The sequence below is a fragment of the Petromyzon marinus genome, chromosome 36, assembly GCF_048934315.1.
Source record: "Petromyzon marinus isolate PM22_M1 ecotype Great Lakes invasive population chromosome 36, UKy_Petmar_22M1.pri1.0, whole genome shotgun sequence".
Classification (NCBI taxonomy): domain Eukaryota; kingdom Metazoa; phylum Chordata; class Hyperoartia; order Petromyzontiformes; family Petromyzontidae; genus Petromyzon; species Petromyzon marinus.
Genome location: NC_133702.1, coordinates 10,051,253 through 10,076,927, shown reverse-complemented (window position 1 = coordinate 10,076,927; position 25,675 = coordinate 10,051,253). Strand labels below are relative to the sequence as shown.

Here is a 25,675-nt window from a genome sequence, read left to right as displayed (position 1 = left end):
GGCTGGCAATCAGAGAGATGACCTCACCGTCTCTGCAGAGCAAGCGCCTCCAGATATAGCCTCCTCCTGCCCTGGCAAACGTTGTTGCTGTTGTCGTTGTCGGCGTTGTTAGTGGGGATAAGGGTGAAAATTGGCATCGCGGGCGGTGAGAAAGAAGCTCCTGAATTAGCCGCCGCCGCCGCCGCTGTGGCGTGTTTACGCGTCGCGAACGCGCAGCGCGCACCGCTCTTTATTTCTCGCCGGCTCGGAGGTTCTTGGGGAAGATGCCCTTCTTGAAGGCCGAGGGCAGGGCTTAATTTCAGCCTCGCAGCAGCGGCTTTTGGCTTAGCCATCGAACAAAGATGCTCGCCGCATCGCTCCCTTTCAGACACCCTTCGGCGGAGGTCTGAAACGCTCTTCCTTCCAATGATATTAGGAAGCCACTGGATCTATGCACTTTTAATTCGGGTAGATTTGAAAACTCATTCCTTCACAACTGCTTTATCGTATTTAGTTTATTTCCCTTACCCCGCAACTCCAATTAGCGCTGTTGGCTACGTACGGTGAGAAAATACGTTCTTCATGCACACGTACAGCCGGGGATCCGGAAAACTGCCATCGCTGCCGGCACACCACATCCAGTAGGAGTGCCATGTGACTTGTAAGTAGGCAGGCTAGTCCGCCAGCGACCAAGAACATATTTACGCCCCCTGCACACCGCATCCAGGATACCTCTAACAATGGCTGTGGTCACTGCCACAGCTAGTGCATGTCACCAACCCTCGTCTACCAACGACCTGGAAAATATCCAAGTGATGCGTTACAAAAACTCTGCATGTTCATCAACAACGCAGCCCCAAAGAGTGCGGGGATATGGGGGACCGTTTGTAAATCTCCTACAGGCAACGTTTTGGCCAACGGCTTTTCTTTATATAATTGTTCTCTCTCTCTCTCTGTGCCTTTGCGCCACTGCCTACGCGGCCATGACGAACGTGTGTTAGTCGCGCGAGAAACGAAGCCGCGCCGGGAGGGGTCTCTGCACTTTCCGTGCACGCAGCGTGTGCTGGCAGCGCTCGCCCACCCCCCCCCCGCCCCCCCAAGAGTCGTCTGGAGGCTATACAGGGCGGGGGGTTATCCGTCTGTGTGGTGGGGTGGTTTAGGGTCTTGTTGGCTCTATTTTAGTTCTCTGATCCCGGGTGGCCACGATGTCCCCCTGGTTGAGGGCGCGGAGATGACGTCCGGCCGTTGGCGCCTCCGTGCCCTCGGGTCACGCGCCACCGCCGCCACCGCCGCCACCGCCGCCAGTTGCTCCATCCGTCGTCGGTCCCTGTTTTGACGCGGTGTCGACCTTCTCGGTGTCGCGATCTCTCTCGCTCACCTCCCCCCCTCTCCCCCCTCTCTGAGTGCCCCCCGATCCCGCGTTGCAGATGATCTCTCGCGGGAAATCTCTCTCTCTCTCTCCCTTCCAGACGCACCACCAGAGAGGAAACTTTATTTTTGACCGCGGCTCGGATGTCGTGATTGAGCGTCGCGCGCAGCCGTAAATTACCAATCAAATCAATCCGTGCCGCATCTGGACTTCCGGCGCTTAAGAGAGGGGGGCCTGGCAAGGATGACGACGACGACGATGACGATGATGCTGATGATTTGTCGGAGCGAGAGACGCTGGCGATAGACGAGGGAGGTGGGGGCACAATGTGAAACGTTAAGGTGAAACTAAATATATCAACAAAAACAACGTTAAACAAATGCTAATTAACCGGAGTAACGATGTGACCCACTTTCGTTCGCCATGCGTGGTGCTGTGGCTCTCGCCCCAGAGGCCCCACAGCTTGTATATCTTTGTACTAATTACGGTACGGTTTAGCATAGCCCATCAGAGTTCACCATGAGGCCTGAGCCAGGAGGTGAATCACAACCTGTGCCGGCTGGAAGACCTACCGTTTTTGTTTGTTGCGGTTGCACCCGATTCAAGAGCCGAATGGCTCACAGGGCTATACCTAATAAATGAACTGAAACTGAAAGAAAAAAAACTGAAATAAGGAGGCTGGGTGGCTCAGAGTTCAGAGCACTGCTGAGAGCCTAGGTTCGAATCCAGATTTTAGGCGCTGCGTGTGATTTAACCGGGTTCTCCAGTGCAGTGAGTTGGTCGTCTCAGCCCAGTCAATAATGACTGCACACAAAAAAGCACGTTAAAAATGTTGGATCTAAAATGAATTTGAGAATTTAAAATATTTATCCTGACTGTAATGCTATGATGATGATTATTACAAGGATGACGATGACTGCGATGATACTGGTGATGATAATAATAGTGGTGATACAGTATGATTCATATTGTGACTAAGTACAACTGCATCTGGGGAACACTGAACAGAGCTTGATGTGTAGAGGGAAAAAATAATTAACTAAATAACTCGTATCCACATGCGCATGAAAATAGACGATTGTTAAGTTCACCCCGATGATGATGGTGGTGGTGGGAACGTCAGGTACAATGTTGATGTATGCAGCTAAGTTGAATTTCTTTTGCACCATACATAGCCAGCGGTGCTAATCGGAGGTGATGTTGACTGATGCATTAGTGAGGATCGGTGCCTGAAGGCCAGCGATGATGGCGAACACAATGTTGGTGATGTTGGCGATGTTGATGATCGTGGGTGTGTCCGGGACAGTGTTGACGGTGGCTCGTGCATTGATAATGGGTGGTGGTGATGATGATGATGATGACGGATGCGACTGCGTGTGTGTGTGTGTGCGTGTGTGTGTGCGTGTGTGCGCGTGTAGGTGACCAAGCAGCAGCTGCAGCAGGTGAAGGAGCGCTTCATGGCCTTCCTCAATGGGGAGCTGCAGATCGCGTCGGACGAGGCCTTCTGCAACGCCGTGCAAACCTACCTGGAGGTCAGAGGTGGCACTCCGTGGGGGAGGGGGGAGGGTGGTTATAGTCCGTTCGTCCCACTCTGCCGATAAAGCGCGGTTAAAAGGAATAGGTGATGTACGGATCATAGCATTTTTTGCTGATTGATTTGGGGCCATTGATAATCGTATGAGCAGACAATTGGGACATAGATGAGAGGAGTTTAAACTCGATATGAGCAGCCAGTATTTTAAATGAAACCAATGACCGAGGCGTTCGCTAGCAAAGTGTTTTGTAGTCTTGGTCAACGATGGCTGTGAGCGGAGGAGAATCGTTGAGCGCGGCGATGATTACCACTGCTGCCCATGATCACCACCACCACCACCATCATCACCATCATCACCACCATCATCACCATCATCACCATCATCACCATCATCACCATCATCACCATCATCACCATCATCACCACCACAGACCTCGGCATGACTGACCGTGACGAGAAGAGTTGAACCGAGTTTGAAGACTAAACGAAACTTTTTTTATTTTACCAGGTAAGGACCACTGAGCTACGCATCTCATTTTCAGAAGCGCCCTGGCCACAGACGAAGTGGCTTGTCACGTGGAAAATGTATCGCAGCCAAACACTCTTAAACGCACGTTTCTAAATGTGGAGAGAAAAAACGGAGGACCCGGAGAAAAATCCACGCGACCACGAAGAGAACATGCAAACTCCAAATATACAGTGGTCAGGGTTGGGATCACAGTGCACCAACTAAGGCCAACATTGGTTACTGGCTCTCTACTGTGCTGTTTTTGTATGTATTATTATTTTTTACCAAGTTCACTGATTGGCTGAACCTAATAATATGGGGGGGGGAGGGGGGTTGGGGTGAAGATTGTACACCCCCTTCCACCAATATTTTAACGACTAAGCGTATCTGACCCGGTGTTTCGCAGCTTTAGGCGACTTTACTAACGTTCCACAGCTTGCCGTCGACTGGGCTTTAAGACCGTCGGAAATAATCACCGCTGACTGCACCTTCCGCTGGTGGAGCCTCGCTCGTTGGACTGGCAGGTCTGGTCGTAGCGCCGTGTGTTTCGAGCACAGATCCACCGAGGATCCCGATTTGGCGGGTCGACTCTGACGATTATTCCTCGAGTGTCAAATATGAATGAGTGTCACATGCGATATGACAGATGATGAGCACGGGCTCACAAACGGCCTGTGATGCAAAGCAGTCGGCAGCAGAGAGCACGAGTGATTTGGCAGGCAGGACAGGTCGCTCCTGATCCATTGTCTGGAATAGCCTTCTTCTTCGCCCAGCCATCGGTGCTGTCGACACCCTGAGCCCGGTTAAAGTCCGGGCTCGATGCTTTCCTCTTCTCCTCTGCCCCGTGACGCAGCAACGCGCTCGTGAATAACACGCGCGTACGTACGTTGAACTTCTTTCGCACCGTACGTAGCCAACCGTGCTAATCGGAGGTGCGGGGGGAAGACCACAAACTGAACACCAAGAGGAGTTATATAGAAATTAGTTTTCCGTCTAGACGATTTAAAAGTGCTTAGCTCCAGTGGCCTCCTAATATCATAAGAGCATTCCAGACGGCCGCAGAATAGCATCTGAAAGTGCGCGATGCGGTGACCGCCTATTGTTCGATGGTCAGCCAAAAAGCCGCTGCTGCGCGGATGACCAGAGATCGCGTGATCGGTTTATGCCCCTTTACGAGATCAGCGAGGTATTGTGGATCATTTGTGTGCAAGCACTTTGAGTGTAATGGGCCCGACCTTAACGTATTCATTCAGCAACCGGAAGCCAATAACAGCTCGGCGAGCACTGGACCAGACACGGTCGTGGCGATGAGAGGAAAAAATATATCGTCGAGGCGACGTTGGGCCAACGTGGGTCCGATGGGCTCCAACCAAATTGCCAAGGTTGGGCCAACATTGGCATGTTTACTGGGGAACTTGTTTGTTCCACTCTTGTGTGTGAGGCTAAATTAAATCTTCTGCGTTGATCAGGCGCGTCTCGCGCGTGCGTGCACACGTATGCACACATTGCGGCTGGAAAAACCCAATGTGTTAACCCATTGTGTCATTCCATTGTGTTAATCCATTGTGTTAACCCATTGTGATTACCCATTGTGTTAACCCATTGTGTTAAACCATCGTGTCATTCCATTGTGTTAACCCATTTTCTTATTCCATTGTGTTGTTCCATTGTGTTGTTCCATTGTGTTGTTCCATTGTGTTGCTCCATTGTGTTGCTCCATTGTGTTAACCCATTGTGTTAACCCATTGTGTTAACCCATTGTGTTAACGAACCTGACTGTGCGGTCGCCGTTCTACAATACCGGCCTGCAGAAGCCCTGTGAATTGTAATTCTCGGTGGTGTTGAGTCTGCGGTGTAGGTTATTTCTGTTTCGTCTCTCTGCATGAGCGGGATGTGATGTAACCGTGTTTGGCTGCGAAACAGAGAATGAGGGCGTAAGAGAGCGGGGGGGGGAGAGCATGGAAAGGGAGAGTATCGTGTGGTGGGGAGTTAGGGGGGAGAGAGCGGGGAGAGACAAATAGGGAGAGCGAGAGAGAGATGGTTTTGCGACGGGGCTGGAGAGGGAAGCGGAGGACAAGACAAGATTAACGAGATACAAATTGGAACGTAAAGGAATGAGCGTTGGATGAAAAATAGCAGGAGTGAAAGTGTCATCCCATGCATGAGTGCGCAGTAACGGTGGTGGTGGTGGTGAGGGTGGTGGTGAGGGTGGTGGTGAGGGTGGTGGTGAGGGTGGTGGTGAGGGTGGTGGTGAGGGTGGTGGTGAGGGTGGTGGTGGTGAGGGTGGAGGTGGTGAGGGTGGAGGTGGTGAGGGTGGAGGTGGAGGTGGTGGAGGTGGTGGTGGTGGTGGTGGTGAGGGTGGTGGTGGTGAGGGTGGTGGTGGTGAGGGTGGTGGTGGTGAGGGTGGTGGTGGTGAGGGTGGTGGTGAGGGTGGTGGTGAGGGTGGTGGTGAGGGTGGTGGTGAGGGTGGTGGTGAGGGTGGTGGTGGTAAGGGTGGAGGTGGTGAGGGTGGAGGTGGTGAGGGTGGAGGTGGAGGTGGTGGAGGTGGTGGTGGTGGTGGTGAGGGTGGTGGTGGTGGTGGTGAGGGTGACGGTGGTGGTGGTGGTGGTGAGGGTGACGATGGTGGTGGAGGTGAGGTTGTTGGTGGAGGTGAGGTTGTTGGTGGAGGTGAGGTTGTTGGTGGAGGTGAGGTTGGTGGTGGAGGTGAGGTTGGTGGTGAAGGTGGTGGTGACGGTGAAGGTGGTGAGAGTGGTGGTGATTGAGATGATGTGGTGGTATTGTCCCTGGTGGTGATTGTTGGGGTTCTGTATGGAGCTGTGTGCACACGTGTGTGTGCCTGCGTATGCGCGAGCATGCATCATACATTTAAAATTACACCATAATTTAAAAATGTGAAGTGTAATCAAATGAAACCTTAAAACTGGGAGAATAATTTAAAATGATTTTGATTTGAAGCTTTCGTGACTGCAGGAATACACACTCTTTGGTTCTTTCGGTAAATTCGTCACGTGGTAGGTAGAAAATAAAATAAATCACGACGTTTCGGGCGCAACACAAGTGTCCGTCATCAGGTTTTTCGCACCTGATGACGGACGCTTGTGCTGCGCCCGAAACGTCGCGCTTTGTTTTCCTTTATACCTACGTGATTTTGCCCGAAAGAACCAAATAGCAATTTGAAACAACTGAAGCTGAATGGATGGGGCAAATGGACAAAATGGGCTTTAGCGGCAAGGCACGGCGGTGCCAGGGTGGCATTGAGTGGTGAGAGTGGCTGTGCGCGTCCCAACACCGGCGATGAATATCTGGGCCGATGCCTGCGACTCTCCCAGGTCGAGACAAAAGCGGCCAGACGACGCCGTTGAACACCCATCACCCCCCCCCCCCCCGCGTTCCGTGCCGGCGGCAATAGGCGCTCGCTGACCGCACTTGCCCCGGCCGTCTGTTGAAGGCTATGCTGGGGATCTTTGCTTTTGCTTTGCGAGAGCCGTTTGTGCAGCTCACTGTTTGCGCAATGCAATTCGGATTGACATCGCGTCTTGGACTAAATGGGACCGCACCTCTCAAGACGCCGTGGGGCAGCAGAATAGAAGGTTGACTGGGGGCTTTTAAGACGGGGAGGGGGTGGGGGAGAGGGGGTTGGGGGGGGGAACTTGGTTGTTGGAGGGGGGTAGAGTGGGATGAGAGGGGAGAGGTTGGAGAGTGCATGGAGGGGAGTAGAGTGAGATGAAAGGGGAGGGGTAGGAGAGTGTGGAGGAGAGTCGAGCGAGATGAGAGAGGAGAGGTTGGAGAGTGCGTGGTGGTGAGCAGAGTGAGACGAGAGGGGGGGAGAGGTCGGAGAGTGCGTGTGTGTGGAGGGGGTGTGGTAAACAGTGGTGAGGTCTATGGACGATCTTGAAGTCTGTGAGTGATCATGAAATTGATCTGGAATTGGATTTGGAGCCAGTCGACCGGTTCCCGTATGTTACGCTTGATTTTCTTGTAGTGCAATTTTCTTTATTTTCTCATGGTTGTTTTTGAAGCGCAGGTCTCTCTCACGATTTGGATTATACGATGTTGCCCTTTGTCAATCCACTGCTAGAAGGACTTCCCATGCGCTTTTGCCACGGTGTTTGCTTGACCATACTTCACCACGCTGGTCAGTTCGGGTTTGTAAACAGTTTTCCCGGGACTGGTTAACATGTCGATGCTGGCCATGGCTGGGAATCAAATTCGGGTCGCTGGGGTCATAGCACAGTGCCCTAACCACTGTGCCACTACTCCCCCGCTGTGCCTGTTCACAGACCCAGACCTCCCTTGATGAAGAAACTTGCGGTCTCGGTGTGCCCTCACTTGGACGAAACACATTCCGTCCGTCTGTCCATCACTCCGTCCGTCTGTGTGACCATCCATCTGTTCACCAGTCTGTCCGTCCAACCATATCTGTCCGTCTGTACGTATGCCTGTTCATCTATCCATCCGTCTCTCTGCCCGTCCATTCCTCTCGATGTCCGTCTCCTCGTTCTCTACGTCCATCCGCCCATCTGTGTATGTCTCTGTCCATCCATTCGATCGTGTCTGTTGGTCTGCACGCAAACACCTCGCACCCTGCCGGTTTCAGTTTTCAGTTTTATTTATTTGGTATAGCCCTGTGAGCCATTCGGCTCTTGAATCGGGTGCACCCGCAACAAACAAAAAACAAAAATATGAACAAGAAAACATCTTAAAGTGACTGTGACTTTGTGCAAACAGAAAATCCAGGAAAAAAACAGCAAAATATTCCAGAAAAAGCACCGTACACCAACGCTGTGTGCAAAAATCCCAGTGGGATGCAAGTCAAACAACAACAACCACAACACAACTTAGATTAAGGCCATCAGTCTAACTCCGTACTACAACAAACAAACATGGATAAACCAAAAAACGTTTTCGAAATCACGGTTGGGCTCAGCTCGCTCGGCGCGCGCCACCACAGCCACCACCATCACCACCGCCACAGCCACCACCACCTCCACAGCCACCACCACCTCCACAGCCGCCACCACCTCCACAGCCACCACCACCGCCACAGCCACCACCACCTCCACAGCCATCACCACCTCCACAGCCATCACCACCTCCACAGCCACCACCACTTCCACAGCCACCACCGCCACCTCCACAGCCACCACCACAGCCACAGCCACCTCCACAGCCACCACCGCCACCACTGCGTCGCTCTCCCTCGCGCGTGCCCTCGTGTTGCCGCGCCGCGCGCTCCCCGTAATGGAAGTTTAACGGACGTTTTTGCCGCTGTCGAATTCGCACAGAAGCAATTACCGAGGCCCGGCTGCAGCCCGGTCATAAATTAGGCCGAAATGCCAGGCTGCCTGAGGCGGCGCTATGATGGAGCAGGGTCCTTATGTGTTTGGCCGCATTGCACTGTGGGCACATCCAGTGAGGTGAGGGGGGTGTGGGGGGGGCAGCAGTGGTTGGTGGTTCCCTAAGACTCAGGAGGTCAGAGCACTGAGCTGGCACCGCTAAGATCTTGGGTTTGAGTCCAGGTTTTAGTCGGCTGTGGTTTAAACTGGGCTGTCAAGTGCAGTGGATTGATGGTCTCGTGGTCTCAGCCCGGTCACTGATGACTCGCATCGAGACTCAAAGACTCGCATAGACGCCCATAATACAGTCACTGTACATAGAGGCACCATAGACTCACAACGACGGAGTTGTGATTAAACCGCGCTCTCACGGAGTGTAGTGAGCTGATGGTCTCAATGACTGCACAAGAATACAAAATTTAATTTAGTTTTTGCACTGAACTTGGCGCTCAATTCCAGCTCTGAGAATTTAAGGTTTGTCGCACGTGACGAACGTCACGCTCGCGTGGTTAGAGCGGGTGGGATAACGCCGACTTCTGCTTGCATCAGCGGTCGCTTGACGGGATCTCCGAGGTAGCTCTGTGGCATCCGCTTCCTGGGCCCATTCGCCAACACGGATGATTTTGCACAGCTCTGCGAGAGCATTTCCAAATGGACCCTTCGGTTCGTGACGTTGACACCGGTGGCACTTAGCAGAATTTCAAAAGGACCCACTCCCGAGGGTGCCTGGCCCTTGATCGATAGGGCCACGCATGGGTCTGCCATACGACTTCCCAGATGAGTTCTCTTGCAAGTCGCACCGAGCCCAAGACACCCCTCTCGGCGCGACGCTGAGAATCGGCCAAGCGGTGACGCGGGCCCGGCGGTGGCGCGCTGTTGCAGAGGTTCACTGTTCTAATACAGCCGCCGCCCTGATTATTAGCTGCGGGTGTAATAACCAGAACAGTACTTCGGCAAAGCTCCCGTGACGTAATTCGCAAGGGCTAGACAATTGATTGTCGGCGACATTGTCCGACTTTGCTAAATTCGAAAATTATCCGTAAATTACTCAATCGCGATTACAGTCTACACAAATCAGCGGTCATCGCCCCCCCCCCCCTACTGGGCAGACTAATGCCGCAGGGCATTCTTGCCGGTGAGACACTCCTGGTCTTGAACTCAACGTAAGTTTCGACCTCCAACGTATTTCGTGTATGGTTGGAGCGGTGGGCACACCTGGCGACCTGAGTTCTTCAATTCCCAGTTCGAGATTAGAAAAGGTACTGCACCCCCTTCTCCCTTCAACGACCCACGTTGGCCATCGTGGTAAAAAACGAATAATCCCATGACCGACATGGAGAGTGGGGGAGGCCTTCAGAAGCAATCCACAAGATTTAACAATCACTCTCAAACACCACCAGTGATGCTGCTGAAGCAGAAATAGATTGGCACGTTTGTTCATCACGTGACAGCTTTATTATTTGGCCTTGACGGGTGGAGGAGGGGTGTATGGCACACATTGTACTTGTGCGATCTAACGCAAGAAAATCAATGCTGAATCCGAATCTTGGTCACGAAAGCCCACGTGTTAAATAATAACGTTTAAAAATCGATTGGTCATCATTTCACACGAAGACAAAGATCTTCCAAAACATCAACAGGGTGTTGGGGCACGTGCTGTTAGCGAGCACCTATGAAGGCCGGCACGGCACACGAGGGGGTGGGTGGCCAGCACCATGCCCGGCTGCCTTTGTCTCCCCAGTGGCGATGTTTACACACCAGCAGGTACTCATTTGAGGCTGAGTCGACCTAGGGGAGGCCCGGAATCGTTTCAGATAATCGTCACTGATATTGGCCGTGAGTGGGAATCGAACCCGGCTCGCCAGGCTCATAGCGCAGCGTAGCGCTAACCGCCTCACTACCTCTCCCGACACAGCCCCAGTGACACACACACACACACAACGAGAATGGAGGACACTCTCACTGTGCCGGTCTTTTGATTTCAAATGACGACGGGATTCACAGGCACCCTTCTGCTAATGAAGCAGTCACATCAGGCCAACCATTACCCCCTCCCCCACCAACACCCCCCCCCCCCCCCATGGCTTTTCACGCAAAGAGGAAACTCGTGACACTTCAGTTGCACAATCTGCTTATTAACTCCTGGAACGCATAAAAAAAATTGTTCTAGTGCCTGTGAATCATTGCACCCCAGTGAGTCAAACGGGCTGACATCGCCCATTAGCCAATCTCACCTACCCAGAAAACTCCGCGCGCGTTTGTCGATAACGCCGTGACCTTAAAGTAACAAATGCAACATCGCACGCGACGTCTTGGGGCAAAGAGGAAACTCGCAATGGCCCTCCTTGGTGGCACCTATCGCAAGGCTCTTTGTGACTCTCGGTAGAAGCTAAAGGCACACGCCTGCAATCGCCTGCTCAGGGCATTGCTGGCAGAAGGGCCTCTGCAAAGCTCGCCAGTTCGATGTTCTGGCATTGCCGTCGCATTTCTTGCCGCGAGTTTCTTAAATCCTTCCGTTCTGTGTCTCGACCCCCGGGCGGTACAATCGGGTTCACCACCGTCAAGTCGATCACCAGGTTGCATCGTTGGTGGGGTAAAGTGTGGGTACTCCCACCTCTTCTGAGACGTCTTGCCGGCGTGGAAGAGTAGGCCAAACTACAGATGTAGAGGTGCGTGCGCTCTCTCTCTCTCTGTCTCTTTCTCTCGTGGGCGAGGCAGTGGCCTTAGCAAGCAATAGCAGGGCTGCGCCTTTGACGGAGGCAAGGTTTGAGTGGGTCGGGTTTCTTCATCGCACGATGGAGGAGAATCGCTCGTGACGCCGCAGCGTGTGCAGACACGAGCCACCCTCGTTAGGGATGACCGGGCGATGAGATTCGTTCGTTCGTTTGTTTTCGCCGTGCAGATTTAACCGTTTGACATTTTGGCCGTAATAGAACGAGCCTCTTTAAAGGCGTTTATTCCGTGACTTTTTACATATATATATTTTTTAAAGGACAGTTCCACAGATGTAATTAATGAAATTAGGTCGTAAATAAGGGGCAGGCTTGTTTGGTGGCGGCGTTATTTATTTATTTATCCACCCAATTTATTATCTCTCTGCTCGTGGGTCGGGCTGCATGTTCGGAGGTGACCGCGCTGCCACGGAATTAATGCGCGCATTAAAATACAATTACATCCATCACCCTTCTCTTGCGCTGCCACGGTGGTGGTGGTGGCGGCGGCGTGTGTGTGTGTGTGCGTGGGGGTCATGATTCAGCGGCATACTATACTGGTGCTTGGAATCCAGAAGTCGCCAGTTCGATTTGACCTCCCGGCGCGGCAGCCCCGATGAAACACTGGGGAAAGTTTCTTAATTTGGCCGGTGCCCCCCACCACCTCCCCCCCGTCCAGCATCTGGGCGTCACGATGGGAAGATGTTGACTCCCTCGCCTGCTGTGCAGGAGGTCGTGGGTTCGATCCCGACCCTGGCGCCCTCCTGTACACAGCATTTGCCGTTTTCGTGTTCTCCCCGTGGATTTTTCTCCGGGTCCTCCTGGTTTTTTTCCTTCCACATTTAGAGACACGCGTTTATAACATTTGTCTGCTGTACATTTTCACGTGATAAGCCACTTCGTTGGGATATCATTTGCGGAAAAGTTGCTTCTTTAAACGGGCGATATAGCTCAGTGGTGGCACGATCCTCGCATTCGTGCATGACACACACGTGCATCACACACACACACACACGTGCATCACACACACGTGCATCACACAAACGTGCATCACACACACGTGTATCACACACACGTGCATCACACACACGTGCAGCACACATCCACACACGTGCATGACACACACCCACACACGTGCATGACACACACACACGTGCATGACACATACACACACGTGCATCACACACACACACGTGCATCACACACACACGTGCATCACACACACACGTGCAGCACACACACACACACACGTGCATCACACACACACACACGTGCATCACACACACACACACGTGCATCACACACGCACACGTGCATCACACACACACACGCACACGTGCATCACACACACGCACACGTGCATCACACACACACACACGTGCAGCACACACACACGTGCAGCACACACACACACACGTGCAGCACACACACAGCCATCTCACACCTGGACACAACTCGCACGCACACACACAGCAGGTATCTTCTGACACAAATACCTCTCTCATACACACGCAAACACACGTGCATCACAACTACAAAAACAACCGCTATTCGCCACTAAGTGGCAGTGACGTCACCACGACGCTTGTGCCAGGCTATGTGCACCTTGAGGCCACGTGACGTGTCGAACGCCCACTTGCAGGAGGTCACGGGGCAGACCCAGATGCCACAGGTCGACTGACTGAGACGAATGGCTGATGCATCACCTGTGCCCCCCACTGTGCCAACCCGCTGCACCTTAGCCACCCGGCGCTCCACTCGTTGTTGTGAGCGTCGCTCCTCTGCCCTCCGTTGTTGTTGGAGGGCGACTGCCTCCAACTGCCTAGTAGCGTCCTTCACGAGCCAACTCCACAGAGGCCGGATCTTGACACCGCTGGTACCAATCATCGGCAAGTCCACTCAGCTCCACGTCCTCCTGTACCACATCACTCCATCTCTTCTCTAGCAGTGCCGCGCCCGTTTAGCCCCCTCGATCCGGCCGAGTAAAAGCTGTTTAGGCATGCGGTGGCTGGGCATGCGGGCTATATGGCCCAGCCAACACAGCCATGCCTGCCGGAGGACCTCACCGATGGGACTTTGTCCAGATCTTTCAAGGATTTGTGAGCTCCTCACAGAATCCAGCCTGGTTAAACCCAGGATGGATCGTAGGCAGGCCAGCCTAAATGTTTCTAACCGGCAGGCAAGGCTGCTCTACGCAAGCGAAGAGAAGGGAGGGAATGACTGTGGCCGAGAAGACCTGAAGCTTCGTGCGGAGCGACAGACCAGGTAGCTTCCACACAGCGTTACGCAACCGATGAAAAGATAATGCCGCTTGACTGATTCGGAGTGAGACCTCTGCGGGTAAACCGGAGCCGGTGCATCACACACATACACGTGCATCACTCACACACACACACGTGCATCACTCACACACACGTGAATCACTCACACACACACACACACGTGCATCACATACACATATACGTGCATCACTCACACACACACGTGCATCACTCACACACACACACGTGCATCACTCACACACACACGTGCATCACACACACACGTGCATCACTCTCACACACACACACGTGCATCACTCACACATACACGTGCATCACTCAGTAACACACACGTGCTTCACTCACACACACACACGTGCATCACACACACACGTGCAACACACACACACGTGCATCACTCAGACACACATACACGTGCATCACACACACATACACGTGCATCACTCACACGTACACGTGCATCACTCACACGTACACGTGCATCACTCACACGTACACGTGCATCACTCACACACACACGTGCAACACACACACACACTTGCATCACTCGCACACACACACACGTGCATCACACACACATACACGTGCATCACACACACACATACACGTGCATCACTCACACACACACGTGCATCACTCACACACACACGTGCATCACTCACACACACACGTGCATCACACACACACACACGTGCATCACACACACACACGTGCATCATTCACACACACATACACGTGCATCACACACACACATACACGTGTATAACTCACACACACACGTGCATCACTCACACACACACGTGCATCACACACACACACACGTGCATCACTCACACACACACACACACGTGCATCACTCACACACACACGTGCATCACACACACACACACACGTGCATCACACACACACACACGTGCATCACACACACACATACACGTGCATCACTCACACACACACGTGCATCACACACACACACGTGCATCACACACACACACGTGCATCACACACACACACACGTGCATCACACACACACATACACGTGCATCACTCACACACACACGTGCATCACTCACACACACACGTGCATCACTCACACACACACGTGCATCACACACACACACACGTGCATCACACACACACACGTGCATCATTCACACACACATACACGTGCATCACACACACACATACACGTGTATAACTCACACACACACGTGCATCACTCACACACACACGTGCATCACACACACACACACGTGCATCACTCACACACACACGTGCATCACTCACACACACACGTGCATCACACACACACACACACGTGCATCACACACACACACACGTGCATCACACACACACATACACGTGCATCACTCACACACACACGTGCATCACACACACACACGTGCATCACACACACACACACGTGCATCACACACACACGTGCATCACTCTCACACACACACACGTGCATCACTCACACATACCCGTGCATCACTCAGTAACACACACGTGCATCACTCACACACACACACGTGCATCACACACACACGTGCAACACACACACACGTGCATCACTCAGACACACATACACGTGCATCACATACACATACACGTGCATCACTCACACGTACACGTGCATCACTCACACGTACACGTGCATCACTCACACACACACGTGCAACACACACACACACACTTGCATCACTCGCACACACACACACGTGCATCACACACACATACACGTGCATCACACACACACATACACGTGCATCACTCACACACACACGTGCATCACTCACACACACACGTGCATCACTCACACACACACGTGCATCACACACACACACACGTGCATCACACACACACACACGTGCATCATTCACACACACATACACGTGCATCACACACACACATACACGTGTATAACTCACACACACACGTGCATCACTCACACACACACGTGCATCACACACACACACGTGCATCACTCACACACACACACACGTGCATCACTCACACACACACACACGTGCATCACTCACACACACACGTGCATCACACTTACACACACACGTGCATCATTCACACACACACACGTGCATCACACACACACACATACACGTGCATCACTCACACACACACGTGCATCACACACACACACACGTGCATCACACACACACACACGTGCATCACTCACACACACACACACACGTGCATCACATACACGTGCATCACTCACACACACACATACACGTGCATCACTCACACACACATGTGCATCACTCACACACACACGTGCATCACACACACACACGTGCATCACACACACACACACACGTGCATCATTCACACACACACACACACGTGCATCACACACACACACGTGCATCACTCACACACACATACACGTGCATCACTCACACACACATGTGCATCACACACACACACACATGTGCATCACACACACACACACACACGTGCATCACACACACACACGTGCATCACACACACACACACACGTGCATCACACACACACACGTGCATCACACACACGTGCATCATTCACACACACACGTGCATCACACATACACACAATGATACGAAGCCATCTCACATGCGCACACCCACATACACAGAGAGCACAGACGTACACAGCCCACAACCTCACCCCGCGGGGCTCCGACCACACTTTTGCTTGGCTTGACTTGTTTCACTATTACACTCTCGAATTTTAAACATTGCTCGGAGAGTGAGGAGGAGAAGGCATGAGATGGAGGAGCAGTGCGAAAAGTAAAATGGAACAGCAATGGAGCTAACGACACTCTTCCGCCACGTGAAACGCCGTCTCTTATTATTTTACCAGGTGAGGCCCACTGAGCTATGAAACTCTTTTTCCAGAAGCGACCTGGCCCCAAATGATAGCTCAACGAGAAGTGGCTTATCATGTGGACATTTATCACGGCCAAACGCTCTAAGACGCACGATCCTAAATGCGGAGGAGACAACCTGAGGACTTGGAGAAAAATCCACGCGACTATAGGGAAAGAGACACGCAAACTCCAAATATACAGCAGGCGCCAGGGTCTGGATCTAACCCACGACCTGTATACCAAGCGAGGGAGTTAACATCTCGTAGCCACCGTAATGATGATGATGAGAGAGAGAGACACACACACGCAAACTCCAAATATACCGCAGGCGCCAGGGTCTGGATCTAACCCACGACCTTCTGTATACCAAGCGAGGGAGTTAACATCTCGTAGCCACCGTAATGATGATGAGAGAGAGAGAGACACACGCAAACTCCAAATATACAGCAGGCGTCAGGGTCTGGATCTAACCCACGACCTTCTGTATACCAAGTGAGGGAGTTAACATCTCGTAGCCACCGTAATGATGATGAGAGAGAGAGACACGCAAACTCCAAATAAACAGCAGGCGCCAGGGTCTGGATCTAACCCACGACCTTCTGTATACCAGGCGAGGTAGTTAACATCTCGCCAACCTTGACACCACGTTCCCCTAGCCACGGCTGCGTGCGCCGCACACCCATTCCCCCCGATGTGCCCGGGGGGGGCGGGGGGGGGAGGGCTTTCTGCCCTGCTCAGGCACGTGCCTCCTCGCGCGCGGCTTACGTAAGAGGCCATGAAACATTCACGGCGCCAGAGATGAGCGCTGTGCCGCTTGTCAGCCCCGCGTCCCCGCACAGCCATCACCGCCGGCCCAACCCACACCCCCCCACTCCCTGCTCCGATTTAATTCGGCTGCCAGCAACCGTCCTTCGTGTGTCCCAGTTGTTTACGCTCTGATTTATGTTGCTTCATTGCTGTTGTGTTTTTTTATTTGTTATGCTTATTTTAATTTTAGTGACCCTCACCACCGAGGGATGACTCGGTTGCGAGATGTTAACTCCTTCGCCTGGTGTGCAGGAAGTCGTGGGTTCGATCCCAACCCCCTAACGCCTGTATATTTGGAGTTTGCGTGTCTTTCTCTCTCTCCTCGGGGTCGGGTTAATTTTTTTCCGGGTCCTCTGTTTTTTTTCCCTTCCACATTTTATAATCAACGTGAGTTTTTGGCTGCTCTAAGCCACTTTGTTCAACCATTATTTTTTGGCCAGATAGCTTATGAAAAATAACTTTTAGGCTCAGTAAGCCTCACCTGGTAAAATAAAACAGTTTAAATAATTCTTTCAAATCAGTCTCATTCGGTCTCTTTTGGTTCTCGCCTCGTTATACAAAATCTACTTAAAACCTGAACTTATCATGTCACTCAATAATGTATCCACTCGTTTATTCATCCACTCATGCATTCACCCACTGATTAATTCACTCACCCACTCACCCATTCATCCACTCATGCATTCACCCACTGATTCATTCACTCGCCCACTCACCCATTCATTCACTCATGCGCTCACTCATTCGCCCATTTACCGACTCAAGTAAATGTCTCGTCCCGATCTCTTTTGATTTCCCGCCTCGTTAGCAAAGTAAACTTGAAACGCGAACCCTCGAGATCGTAAACCGCTCGCTCTCTTGCCAGAACCTGCAGCCAATGCTCAGTTCCTTGGATGTTCTCTTATCCGTTGTGATGTGGGAGGTGGACGCACTGATAAGGGCAGATTCTAATGTCCGGGCTTATCCAGACATTGACCAAGAAACTGGGATGAACGCTTCAACGTTTGGTACAATGAATAGGTGCATGCTCTGAATAAAGCTGAGAGATAGAATGGGAAAGACCTCGATCGTAGGTGATACACAAGCTCGAGATATGACTTTGAATGCGAATAAACGGTAAGTGTGCTGCTGCTGCTGCGATTATCGCTGCTGCTGCTGCTACACTCGTATCCGCCCGCGTGCTGTTGCTGGTAAATATGTCGCTACGTAATTTGTCACTGCTGATTCTGCTGCTATCGCCTCTGCTCAACTCTTATCACTCTCGTGCTGCTGCTGCAGGTGCTGCTGCTGCAGGTGCTGCTGCTGCTGGTGCTGCTGCTGCTGGTGCTGCTGCTGCTGCAGCTGCTGCAGCTGCTGCAGCTGCTGCAGGTGCTGCTGCTGCAGCTGCTGCAGGTGCTGCTGCTGCAGCTGCTGCAGGTGCTGCTGCTGCAGCTGCTGCTGCAGCTGCTGCTGCAGCTGCTGCAGGTGCTGCAGCTGCTGCTGCAGCTGCTGCAGGTGCTGCTGCTGCAGCTGCAGCTGCTGCAGGTGCTGCTGCTGCAGCTGCTGCAGGTGCTGCTGCTGCAGCTGCTGCAGGTGCTGCTGCTGCAGCTGCTGCAGGTGCTGCTGCTGCAGCTGCTGCAGGTGCTGCTGCTGCTGCAGGTGCTGCAGGTGCTGCAGGTGCTGCTGCTGCAGCTGCTGGTTTGACGCAGCCCGGCAGTGGCGCGTTTGCCCGCTCGTTGCAGAGGTGTTCACGGTTCGAACCATTGCGGCCGTCCCGATGAGCACGAGCAGTACGAATAACTACGCATCCCGTCTTTTTCAACCTCGCAGTGGAGGTTGAAGGATCTCGTGGCGTAATTTCTGCAAGAATCGGCCTCTGCGTGCTGGTGTCAGGGTCCAGATTTTGTCAAATTCTAAAACTTTACACCGTGCGTTGCTCAATTTTGATTACACACAGCAGTAGCAGCAATCGTGGCCACTTACTGGCAGACTAATCCCCCCAGGCAAATGATCCCTTGAGGTCTCGCCTAGTTAAAGAAAACAACCTGAAAACGCAGTTGAGTTGGTTGTTGTTCTTCCACTGCTGCCCTGGTCCCTGCTACTGGGTGTTCATCTTCTTTGTTTCCGTGCGGCGCTGATAAGCAACTGATTTGTGGAACGGCAACACAAGTTAGAGGTTGATGTTGCGGTTTCGTTTTCCCGTTCGACGGTCCTGGTTGTCAGCTGGTGAAATCGCCTTGGTGCTGTTATTTATTGGCCGCCATTAGGGTGACTAAAATTGTTTAATTTTGTATTCCCGGGGAAAAAACGGTGAGAACGCAGTTACCAGTTTGCTACCCATACAGATATGCCCAGCAAGAAATATCAGTTCTTTTACTGACAAATTTAAGGAAGCTGCCACAGCGGTGATGGTACCGGTTTGCACACCGGACTTGTCACCCAGAAGTCGCTGGTTAGATTCCATCTCCCGGCAGGGAAGTTTCAAGCCACGACGCGAGACCCCAATCCGTGTGCTCATTGCCAACATCCCACGGCATTCGCTAACCCGTTTCCTACATTCTGGAACCGGGAAGCCATTCTGACAGCGGTCGCCGGTTACCGTTCAATGAGCCTCATCTCTTCACGGGCAGGCAGCAGCGGTCGACCGTGCGCCCCATCGTTTGCGTCCCGCTCCACGGCCGCCGGTGGAACCGTCGTCTTTTACTTTCAGCTCATGCGCGCGAGACGGCCGCGTCGGCCACGACGGCCACGACGGCCACGACGGCCGTGTCGGCCGTGCGGCGATTTGGTGGGGGGGGGGTCACCCGATGAGGTCTTCTTCGGGCCCAATTGACGTTGGCTAAACGCTCGTTACCCTCGTGCTGCCCGCCCCCTCCCCGCCCGTGGGGGTCCCCACCGCCGCAGGGCTTCCTGAAGGACGAGCGCGTGGCCCGCATGGTGAGCGCCGGCGGCCTGGCGCAGGGCGAGCTGCGCGACGCGTTCCGCCGCCACGTGCAGCGCCGCATCCGCGGCCTCCCCGAGATCGACGGCGTCTCCAAGGAGACGGTGCTCAACTCGTGGCTCGGCAAGTACGACTCGATGGTGTCCGTGGCCACGGGGCCCGGTGGCGGACCCGGCGGCCCCCCGACGCGGGGCCACGGCGCCGTCGCGATGATGGTGCCGGCCACGGAGATGCTCATGTCCAAGGAGCAGCTGTACGACATGTTCCAGCAGATCCTCGGGGTCAAGAGATTCGAGCACCAGCTGCTGTACAACGCCTGCCAGGTACGCTGCTTGCGTCGACGTCGTCATTTTGAAACGCGATTGACAAACGGATTTTCGTTAGAATTCGCTTTTTGCGTTTAGCGCGGTGTCCTTCCCCGCACCTACGGTTAACGCGGTTGACAACGTACGGTGTGAAAGAAGTTCTACATACATACGTTGTCATTGTCATCATAATCATCGTCGTCATCCGCATCAATTATCATCAGAATTATTTCGAGGTGATCTTAATCGTCAGGGCTCCTACCACCACCAGCACCACCAGCAACCACCACCAACCACCACCATGATCATCATTACCAACTCCCGCTCGCTCTACGTCTCCTGCTTCGTTGCACCTTTCTCACCCTCGTCATCGCTTTGAGAGAGAGGTGAGAGAGATGAGAGGGGCAATGTCCACGTCTCTCCCGCCGTGCCGTGCTCCCACCCCCGTTCGCTCGTCTCACAAACGAGCGTCGGTCCCCACCCCGCCCAAGCGCTCCGTGCACCGCGCTAATGAGCCGCCTATTTGTGCATCGCCTTAAACGAGTGGCCACCGACGCAGCCTGCTGGACAACATTAAAAAAAACACACCCCACCCACCTACCGGCGAATAAGCGAAGTACGCAGCCGATTGGCTGCCAATTTCGCTGATCGCATTTTGAACGCCGGAGCAATGGGGCAGACCAAAGGTCGCGCTAAACTAGGACGGCTTTTTAGGCAATCATCATCAGCAGCAATCATCGGCCCCGTTTACCATGCGCAGCCATGGCGACCTCCTACAGCAGTGGCGTGGCGTGGTGGAGTTCTGTCCAGGCCCACGGGAACAGAGGTTCGTGAAGCAATTGAGTTTGACGAGCAAGCGATTGGCCTCGAGCGGGCTTCTTCACCTGGCAGCGCACGGGGGGAGGAGGAGAGGGGGGGGGGGTGGCTAATCTGGCCCGCAAAGACTCTTGAAGGTGGGCCGCCGAGAGAAAAAAGGGACAGATTGGAGAGATGATAGTGAGCTGAGAGAGAGAGAGAGAGGGGGAGATGGTACACCCGGGGACGAGGGGTATCGATGAGTGATCGCGCGTGTACAGACGTCGTGACGCCACAACGCCGTGTGGCCTCGTAACCTATGACGGCAACGTGGCACATCAGCATACGCTGATATGTTTTCTCGATTGAAAACGGATTACTTTCGATTTGTGTGGTTAGTTTGTTGGCCTTGACTCGCACCTCCGCGACAAGCACGGTGGGCCATGTACGGGGCAAACGAAGTCCAACGAACGTAGATATAGTTTGAAGTTCCGCGGCCGAGAGAGTGCAACATCCTCTGGTGGTCATCTGACGTCTGTATGCGTCTGCTTGGACGTTGCCATCCCAGTTGCCCATCATGGGTGGCAGCAGTCAGATCTGCTCCACATCGGAGCAGCTTCCGTGTTTGCAACAGAAAACGGAGCAGAGAGGTAAATAAGGGGCCGTCCATAAATGACGTCACGCACCTGGGGGGGGGGTCAGACATTTGTTACGATGTGTGACGAGGGGGGGGGGGTTGAGAAATGTGACGTCACATCAAAATGCACAACTTTAAATAAACATAGACAACACGTTCTACTTAATAATAGACTTTTTAATACATTTTTCTCCTACAACATCAGAGTGCAGCGCCACATTAAATACGCACTGCAATGACAATAGTTTAAAGCATGTTTTATTTTTGGGGGGGGGGCAGAGCTTTGTGACGTCATATTTGGGGGGGGTCTGACTTTTTGTGACGTCGTGTGACGAAGGGGGGAAGGGGGGGGGGGTCAAAAATCGTCCAAAATCGCGTGACGTCATCTATGGACGGCCCCTAAGTGTGACCAAGGTCCGAACGTTGGGCTCTAGACGGCAGTCAGTAACACACGTGTGTGTGCACCGTGGACACGAGGATGATGATGAGATGGAGCCGTGGGATCGCAGGAATGGATGGGGTCAGCAGTTGAGCGAAGAGGAAGCGGGCAAGAGTGGTGGTGTACATCTCAGACACGCCAGAAGAAAGTCGACTCTGATCGCGAAGGAGAGAGGGGGAAACCACGGAGGAAGTCGTCAAGGAATCGACATGGGCAGAGGGCGAGAGAACAGGCCTAGAGAGAGGGGTGAGTCTAAGTTGGCCGAAGCCAGATGTGAAGAAGTGGACGCAGAGATGGTGGCCCACGACAGGAGCGAGTGGAGAGAGAGGGACCGGTCAAGCGGACGGGGAACCCACGCGAGTGGTAAAAACACCAGGGAGAAGAAGAGGAGGAGAAGGAGGAGGAAGTCGAGACGGAGGAGAAGGAAGTCGAGGAGAAGGAAGTCGAGGAGGAGGAGGAGGTCGAGGAGGAGGAAGAATTCGAGGAGGAGGTCGAGGAGGAAGTCGACGAGGAGGAGGAGGAAGTCGACGAGGAGGAGGAGGAAGTCGACGAGGAGGAGGAAGTCGACGAGGAGGAGGAGGAAGTCGACGAGGGGGAGGAAGTCGAGGAGGAGGAGGAGGAAGTCGACGAGGGAGTTGACGAGGAGGAGGAGTCGACAAGTCGAGGAGGAGTCGAGGAGGCGAATGTGGCGCGACAATAATTAATTTATGCCGACGATCGCTCTGACATTGCTCCAGCGCACTCCCAGTGTTTACGAGCAGCGCTGAGCGGCATTTGGGCTGCGAGGGGCGGGGGGTGGGGGGGGGTGCACCCCCTCCCCCCCCCTCCCCCCCCCACAACGCCGCGGCTGCGTCGGCAGCTCGGCCCGCAGGCCACCTTGAGGCGTCAGAGCGGAGAGCGGCGACGCGTGGAGGTGAGGGAAGGGGGGCAGGGGGAGGGGCGCCGTTGATCAGCCGCGCCAGGTCACGTCCACGAGATCCCCACAGACTGTGACGTCATTGGCACCACCATCGCCGCCATTATTGTGTTGATTTATCATCGAAATGCACACAATCACCATTATCCATCACCTCTGCAATTATCATCATCATCACGAATCGGTAATGGAAGTCTCGCCCCCCCCCCCCCCCCCCGCCCGAGGCCATTGCCGTCTCCTCAAGGTTCTTCGATGTAACAACCCGGCTCTCGCTCGCACGCTCGCCTATTTCATAGCTCCGTCTCCTCGGTGAACGTCCCACCCCAGGCGTGTCCCCTCATCGACAAGCTGCCGCTCGGAGCGTCAGTCGCCCCCACCACCAACACCACCGTCACCACGTTACGACGACGACGACGACGATGACGATGATGATGATGGTGGTCGCCTTCATAACCACGCCGTGGTGGGATCGTAGCCGCGACGCACAGGGTGATGCACTCCTCGCGGGGAAATCTCTTCACCTCTTGACTTGACGCCGAGAGCCCAATTGTAACATCATTTTGAGGTGGGGTGCAGGTTGGGGAGAGTCCATCATCTAAATGGGTTTTATCCACCCGTGAATCACTTGGGTGTGGCCACCGGCACTCCGAATCCATCCCCACTCCCAGCAGCCCCGGTGAAGACAGACGACACTCATCCTTTCCTGCTCCTTTTTCCAGTTTACCCTTCCTTTTCCATCTTTTTCCTCGTTATTTTCCATGACTTCCCTTCTGCTCTCTTCCCTCCTACTTGTTTTTATCCATATTCTTAGTTCTTTCGGTAAAGTCACGTTGAAGGGAAACAACAAGATAATAAAATATATATAAAACAATAAAAATTCTCACGACGTTTCGACCATAACACAAACGGTCGTCTTTTATCTTTTCCCACTCATTACAGTTTTTACCCCCCCCCACCTTGCCGGCCGTGGTGTGTGCCACGGGCACGACCGTTTTCTAAAAAAAAACAAGGAAGAAAAAGCACGCAAATGCATGAATCCAGTCACCCCTTTTTTAACATGCCAGTGATCTCCCAAGCATCTCAGCACAGACGATAATGTTACGCTCCTAGCAGCACAACGAGATGTCGCACGCTACTTGCCGTGGGACAACGCGTTGTTGGGCAAAGACTCTAACGATTCTCGTGGGAAGCTCCCTAATAACGACACCAATTAACGACACTAAATTTGTGCTCCCGTTGCATCTTGGTTTACGAGCGTAAACGTCTGCTCTTCCGGTCGTGCCGTCTACCTAAGTTGAAAAGCGTTCTGAGGGCCACGTGGCGGGATCTCCTCGCCGCGCTGTAGCCATTGCTCTAGGGCAGAGGTCATCGCGTGCCTTCGAACGGGGTCGTAATGGCTGGATGGCAGCGGGGGTGGGCGGCAGTCGTGGCTGAAGCCAGAGCTTGTCACGGATGAATGTTGTTGTTGGGGGGGGGGGCGTGCGTGTACGTGCGCGGTGGTGCAGCGGTGTTAGCGCGCTGCGCTACGAACCCGGTGACCCGAGTTCGATTCCCCGCTCATGGCCAACGCGAGTGACGATCATCTGAACCGGTGCTGGGCCTCCCCGAGGTCGACTCGGCTTCAAATTGACGACCTGGTGTGCCGTGTAAACATCGCCACTGGGGAGACAAAGGTGCTTGGCCGTGGTGCTGGCCACCCCGTCCGCTCGCTTGCCGTGCCGGCCTTCGTAGTTGCCCGTTAAACACCACTTGCCCCCCAAAAAGTCTGTTATGGTTATGCGGGGAGGGGGGACCCTCTGTCTTTGCGCGTTAGTGAGTGAGAGATGCCGAGCCATTCCGTGTGAAAGACCTGCGAGCTGTAATTGCTTCCTAACGACCTCGTGAGCAGCGATCTCGCCATCCCAGCTCACGGCCTCTTCACGTCAGGCGATTCATCTCCCCCTCCTACGCCTGCTGTATCGCAGCTCTCTCCGTTCACCCACTTACCTCCTCACCGCCATTCTCCGAGTTTATCGGTTTGACGTCTCTTTCTGTCCATCTGGCTCTCTGTGTCCATCTGGCTCTCTCTGTGTGTCCATCTGGCTCTCTCTGTGTGTCCATCTGGCTCTCTGTGTCCATCTGGCTCTCTGTGTCCATCTGGCTCTCTCTGTGTGTCCATCTGGCTCTGTCTGTGTGTGTTCATCTGGCTCTCTCTCTGTGTGTCCATCTGGCTCTCTCTCTGTGTGTCCATCTGGCTCTCTCTGTGTGTGTGTCTTTCTGGCTCTCTC

At 53.5% G+C, this 25,675-nt stretch overlaps 1 protein-coding gene across 1 annotated transcript in view; it reads left to right on the top strand.

Annotated features, from left to right (window-relative positions):
* LOC116949305 (calcium-dependent secretion activator 1-like) overlaps nucleotides 1–25,675 on the top strand; it is a 120,806-nt gene that overhangs the window by 20,913 nt on the left and 74,218 nt on the right. Inside the window, exons 2-3 of the mRNA XM_076072105.1 lie at nucleotides 2,767–2,880; nucleotides 20,280–20,639. Coding sequence (XP_075928220.1) covers nucleotides 2,767–2,880; nucleotides 20,280–20,639 — 474 coding nt within the window. The remainder of the gene's footprint in view (nucleotides 1–2,766; nucleotides 2,881–20,279; nucleotides 20,640–25,675) is intronic.